We start from the raw sequence: 6,617 nt of genomic DNA, 5'->3' as shown, positions 1-6,617 counted from the left end.
CAGTGGGCTTTCTTGTTGTTTTGTTGATGGTTTCTTTTGCTGTGCAGAAGCTTTTTATTTTGATGTAGTCCCATTTGTTTATTTTCTCTTTAGTTTCCAATGCCCTAGGAGCTGTATCGGTGAAGAAATTGCTTCGGCATATGTCTGAGATTTTGTTGCCTTTGGATTCTTCTAGTATTTTTATGGTTTCCTTCGTATATAGTCGTCCTTTATCCATTTTGAGTTTATTTTTGAGAATGGTGTAAGTTGGTGGTCTAGTTTAATTTTCTTGCATGTATCTTCCATTCCCAACACCACCATTTTTTGAAGAGACTATCTTGACTCCATTGTATGTTCTTGCCTCCTTTGTCAAATATTAATTGAGCATATTGGTTCAGGTTGATTTCTGGGCTCTCTATTCTATTCCATTGGTCCATATGTCTGTTCTTGTGCCAGTACCAGGAAGTTTTGAGAACAGTGGCTTTGTAATACAGCTTAATATCTGGTATTGTGATCCTACCTACTTTGTTCTTTCTCAGGATCGCTGCAGCTATTCGGGGTTTTTTTTCATTCCAGATGAATTTTTGGAGAGTTGGTTCTAGGTCTGTGAAATATGACTAGCTCCAGGCTGTGTCCTTGAGGCAGCTACTGGGAAGGGAAAGGGCAAGCTGAATGCACATTCCAAAGAGGGTTGGGGTGAGCCTCCAATTGCCTTGGTCCAGCCTTCGGGTCAACTGGAGGTCACATTTTCTCCATGACCTTACACAGTGTAGCAGAACATAATGGGTTCAAAGGAACATAGTCTTGGTGGGAGAAAAAGTTCTATTTTCACTTGAGTCCAGTAAAGGAGACAGGGGAATAATTTCCAAAGCTCTGCCTCTCCTAGGGGAAGCTTCTATACTCGGTTTGGTAAATTACATGTTGATTTCTTCTTTGTAACTGGATAAACTTATCAGTCATGGTTCAGGTCAAGTTCATCCCTATTAGAGTTCCTCTGCAGAATACTGTGCCACATTTTAGAATTCAGTAGGAATATCCCAGATTTGAGAGCATTGTCCCATCTGTCATCATCACTCCATTCCTGGTGACCAGCTCCTACAATTTAATATGCCCCTCCCCCCTTCTCCAGTGTGCCCTGAGCGGTTAGCAAGGGGCTTCACTAGCATGCACGTGGCTCATTTGATGGCTGCTCTCTCAGATGTCATAGCAACAATACAATCACATGCAAGTGAAAACCCAATTCAAGACACCAATTCCTAAAATCAGGGGCATCTTTTTCCACCTAGAACCCTATGACCCCATCCATTGACTTAGAAAGTGCCCTGCACTGGGGGACAGATCACTCAGAGCATTGACTGGTATTCCCATGTGATTTAGCAAAGATGGTACATTGGCAGGCTCACCAGGTATGAACAAAAAACATTCTGCTCAAATAATGACAGAGATTTCAGCTGTCGGGAGAGATATTCTGGTGTCAGAAACACCAGAGGGAATTTTTAAAAGTAACAAGAATAAAGATTAGGGCATTTCTGAAAGACAAAAGAGAGTGATTATCATTATGATTTCTCAATCAGGATTCTAGCAGCAGAGATGGCCCACTCAAATTAAGGAATTGGGGGAGTCAAGTGCAAGGTTTTCTACAAGCTGTGGACAGGGGAGACTGCTTGCAATAGCAAGGAAATTACATACTAATCCTAAGGGGGTGAATGTAAAATGGAACCCACACCTTAGAGAAGGTGTGATCTTCAATTTAGGTTTGCAGCTCGTCAGGGATTAACTTGCAGGGAGAGAGGCACAAGAACAAATACCCAGGCCTTGCTTTTCTACCCAGAAAAGATCTCTTGTTTGGACTTCTCATTGGCAGAAGTCAAGCATAAGTCAGAGAGCCAGAGATCCCACTCATTTGTTAAATTGGACAAGGGTCTCAAGTTATGGGCCATTATTACTAAATGCTACTCTTGTTAAATGTTAAAATTTAAGAGACCAGCTGGAAACAGGATGAGCTTGACAACAACTCAACAGGACAATTGTAGCCAACAGAAAAAGAAAGAAAGAGGAAAGGAAGAAAGAAAGAAAGAAAGAAAGAAAGAAAGAAGAGTGTAATTGACCAAATAGTGTAAAGAATGGCTAAGCCTCTCCATTTGGGGAGACAGAGTGTTTGATATGAATCCCCATCTCCTTAACTTGCTACAAGTAATAAAACTACCCTGTGACAACCATTTCTCCTTCTGGAATAGGACACCCCAAGTGGAGAGGCCCTTGAGTTTGGTAACAATATGATCCACATAGATCAGCCTCCTAAGGCAAGGATCTAGGTTGAAAGAGGACAAAGTGTTGATCTACAGATGCAAATGAAATATATTTAACACAGTAGAGATTTTTAAGTTATAGTCAGGGACATTTTTTGGATGGCACCTAAAAAAGAAAAGAGAGAAAATCAACAAGAGATTTTAGCAACTTCCAAATATCCATGTGTTACCAGACAGGGACTGGCCCATAGTGTGTGAGTTCTTGACTTGGTGCAGGAAAGAGGATGTTTATTAAAGCAGGGGACAATGAAACAAAAGAGTGTTTAGGGTAGAAGACACAATAGTAGAGAGCCGAGGTAGGGCTGCTTTGGCTCCCTAGAAATGTTATAGGAAAGAAGTGAGTCAGGGTGGGACTGCTTCAGCTCAATGGGAAGTCAGGGAAAAGGGGGCCTTGAAGACAGGATCAGGGGCTGAGGCTGGGTGCAGCTGCCACTGCTCACTGCTCCCCTGGTTGCATGTCCCTTAGTGCATTCTATAGATTTTAGGAAGAAATAAAAAGTTCATGCCTGGTACAGGGCATGGGCCTGTGTTAGAGCAAGTTTTTGTCCTGATGACTTTTTTCCCACTCTAATCAATTGTCCAGGTGCATTCTTTTAAAATATATTTTATTGATTTTTTACAGAGAGGAAGGGAGAGGGATAGAGAGTTAGAAACATCGATGAGAGAGAAACAGCGATCAGCTGCCTCCTGCACACTCCCTACTGGGGATGTGCCCGCAACCAAGGTACATGACCTTGACCGGAATCAAACCTGGGACCCTTGAGTCTGCAGGCCGATGCTCTATCCACTGAGCCAAACCGGTTAGGGCCCAGGTGCATTTTTAATGTGCTGATGCATGAAGATAAGTGTATAGGGGAGTTTTGGATTATTCTTTGGTCTGTTTTACTGTTTTATGTTATCTTAGTTGTGCCTGGTCTTAATGTGGTTTTTGTTATTTTCCCCCGACATAATCTGCCCTTGGGTTTAGCTGGCACAAATGGCATGAATTGGGTCTTGGTGTTCTACTTCCTGGACCAGAGTGATTTAAGCTATGTATTCTCTGGTTAGGGAGGAAAGAATACATAGCTAACTACATAAAACATTTGCTCTCAAATGCCCTTGGTTGGGGAAGATAAGGTCTTGTGATTAACAAGCAAGGATACAAGCCGCCAATTCAGTTACATTTCTCATCTCAGTTTCCCTATTGCATTCATACAGGAAATTTCCTGCTTCTTACTATCCTGCCTCACATGGACCACAGAACCATCTTGCTGGAGAAGCCTGCTGCTTCATTAACAAGGTGCTCAGACGTGGACTGAAAAAATGTGCATCACTGGTGGTGCTAACACTTGACACAGGCAGGATCTCTCATTTTCAGTTTCCTAAATTGAGTCTGTGAACTCTTCATAATATATTATTGCCTGATTATGCCAATTGTGTAACTTCTTCCATTTGTTAGCCTTGTGGGTATTGGTGGTGAGTGAGCCGGGAAGATGGCGGTTACTACTATCACAGCATAACAAACCATCCCAAAGCCTAGTGGTTTAAACCAACAACACTCTTTATTTTTCTCATGAATCTGCAATCTGGGCAGGATGCAGTGGGGGTGGCCCATCTTTGCTCTTTGCTGCTTCACCTGAGGTGGCTCAGTTGGCAGTTGAAGAATCTGCTTCCATGTTGCCTCACTTGCATGGCTGGCAAGTTGGTTCTGCTGGAGTTGAAAGACCAGCCAGGGACGTGGGCCAGTGACTTCAAGTCCTCTTCATGTGGCCTCTCAATGGAAACCTGGGCTTCCTCACCACATGGTGGCCAAGTGCCAAGCCCACAAACCCTAGGGATCAAAGAGGCATTTTCCCTATCTCACTTTTAAAGTCACAATCACACCCTAGTTTTCAAAGCAGTCACAAAGCCCATTGAATTTCAAGGTAGAGGACAGACCCTATAATTCACCAGAAGGAAAAACAAACTTATTATAAGAAAAAATGGGTGGGATAGAATAGTTTGTCGTAGTCATCTTTGGAAAATATAATTAACCATATTAATAAATCATAGTAAATTAAGAAACAAAAGTAAAATTTACACTATTTCCAAAACTTATTCCATATTCTTGAAATTGTACGCCTAACCATATTTATAACATCTTGAAATATATTTCTTTCAGCTTCTTCCCTAATATTTTTGATTTTTTCATTATAGGTCTCCGATAGCTCTTCTTTTATCTCCTGCTTGTCTTGCTGTGATATTTTCCCCTCAGCACATTTCTTTTCAACTGATTTAGTTCCCTTATCTAATTCATCTTTATATTGTCTCTTCAAGTCCTCTATCTTACGTTGCAGCTGCTCCATTACGTCCTCATAGATGGGAGCAGAAAAGTGAGACCCTCCGTTGTTCTGCACCATTCGCTCTATCAGATGCACCAGCTCCTGCCGTTGAGCTTCCTTCTCAGTTTCCTCTATCCTTTCTTGGTTATTGAAGGCACAGCACCGGTTCCCACACTCCTGGACGATGCTTTGCAGGTTTTCTGCCTCCTTTAAAAAATTATCCAGTGGCTGATCACCCAGATTATCTTTGCGAGTGAACAAAATGATCATGTGGTTCATGGCTGACTTCCCAAAGAGTTCCTTGATCAATGTAACCGTATTCTGCTCCTCCTCCGTGTAGCGGCCCAGCTGTAGAACTAGGATGATGGCGTGGGGCCCCGGGAAAGACTGGAGAACACACCTGCTGATTTCCTTACAGGTGGTCTCCAGTGTCTCCTTGGTGTCAAATAGCCCTGGAGTGTCCACGACAAGAAGGTTTCTCCCCTTCCAGTGTTGCTCTGCTTTCTTACATTCCTTGGTAACAGCGTGGGCAGAAATTTTAGAATCAAATGCATTTCTCCCAAGGATGGAGTTTCCTGTTGCACTTTTTCCATTTCCGGTTTTCCCCACCAGAACAATCCTCAGAGTGTTGTCCTGAAGACCAGCCATCTTCTTTCAAGAGGCTACGGGGTACAGGTACCAACAAGACCTTAAGGAAGGGAATGAGAAAGGGAAAGGGTACTTAGGTAAGTGCGAACCATTCCCAAACCTCTTTTCTTTGTTCTTTCCCTCCTTGAAAATTTATAATCATCTATTACTCATCTGGAGGAAATAATAAAGCAGAGTTTTCTCATAAAAGAGTACAAGGTCCAGGTGCTTTCATAGGAGAACTCACTTAAACCTCTATAAAGCTGATTATCTCAATGTTATTTGAGTTATTCCTGTTCATAGAAAAAAGAGGGAAATATTTCAATTCTTTCTCTGAATCAAGTGTGATATTGATCCTAAAGGCTAACAGAGATTTGACCAATAAATAAAGCTACAGACGTGTCTCATTTGGAAATATTCATACCAAAATTTGTTGTTTCAAAACACCTTATTAAGAGACGAGAGGCCCAGTGCACGAAATTTGTGCTTGGGTGTGGGGAGAGTCCTTCAGTCCAGGATTGGGCCTAAACTGGCAATACAGGACTGCTAGCTCCTAACCACTTGCCTGTCTGCCTGCCTGATTGCCACTAACCACTCTGCCTGCCTGCCTGATTGCCCCTAACTGCTCCTCTGCTTGCTTGATAACCACTAATGGCCTCTGCCTTGGCCCCCACCACCGTGGCTTTGTCAGGAAGGAAGTTGGATGTCCAGAAGATGTCTGGTTGATCTGGTCTAATTAGTATATTACCCTTTCATTAGTATACATGAAGTAGAAAATTACCTAGTGCAGTCAAGACATTTGACCAAATTCAAAACTGATCCATGTTTAAAGCATTTTATACATTGCAATTAATAGATAATTATCTAACATAATCTTATATAACTATAAATTTAAATTTTTACCATTGCCTTTTTCCTGTACCTGAGAAAGAGTAGATTATACTGTTAAAATAATGAGTTATAAAGATTTGGGATGAAGAAAAAGTAGATACTTCTCTAACATTATCCTATCTAATAATAGACAAACATGGTAATTAACCGTACCTCCAACACACTTCCCATTGGCTAATCAGGGCAATATGCAAATTAACTGCCAACTAAGATGGCGGCCGGAAGCCAGGCAGCTGAAGCGAACAGGAAGCTTGCTTGCTCCTGTAATGGAGGAAGCCAAGGTTCCCCATCTGCTGCTGCCAGCATCTGAGCTGCACTCTAAGAAACAATGTTGCAATTATAGAAGCCAAACAAATCCAGATACCTGCTTTCAGCAGCTGAGGTCTCAGAGCTGGAGCTGAGCCTCAGAGCTAAAGCAGGCTCTCAGTTCCAGTGACAGCCATAGAAGGTAAATAAATCCCAGAATGAAAAAAAAAAGAAAAAAAGGAGAGGTTGGGAGCTTCAGTCACCC

General features: G+C 42.1%; 2 protein-coding genes across 4 annotated transcripts in view; both read right to left on the bottom strand.

The window, feature by feature from the left end:
• The window catches only part of LOC102247358 (GTPase IMAP family member 7-like), a 59,002-nt gene that overhangs the window by 45,504 nt on the left and 6,881 nt on the right, over positions 1 to 6,617 (bottom strand). The gene's annotated exons all lie outside the window — the stretch shown is intronic.
• LOC102247062 (GTPase IMAP family member 7) overlaps positions 3,805 to 6,617 on the bottom strand; it is a 9,697-nt gene continuing 6,884 nt past the window's right edge. For all 3 annotated transcript variants that reach the window (XM_014539636.1, XM_014539637.1, XM_014539638.1), the window contains one exon: positions 3,805 to 5,276. In XM_014539636.1, coding sequence (XP_014395122.1) covers positions 4,349 to 5,236 — 888 coding nt within the window. In that variant the 5' untranslated portion in view covers positions 5,237 to 5,276 and the 3' untranslated portion in view covers positions 3,805 to 4,348. The remainder of the gene's footprint in view (positions 5,277 to 6,617) is intronic.

Source organism: Myotis brandtii, unplaced genomic scaffold, assembly GCF_000412655.1.
Source record: "Myotis brandtii unplaced genomic scaffold, ASM41265v1 scaffold224, whole genome shotgun sequence".
Classification (NCBI taxonomy): Eukaryota; Metazoa; Chordata; class Mammalia; order Chiroptera; family Vespertilionidae; genus Myotis; species Myotis brandtii.
This window is presented reverse-complemented; position numbering and strand designations above follow the sequence as displayed.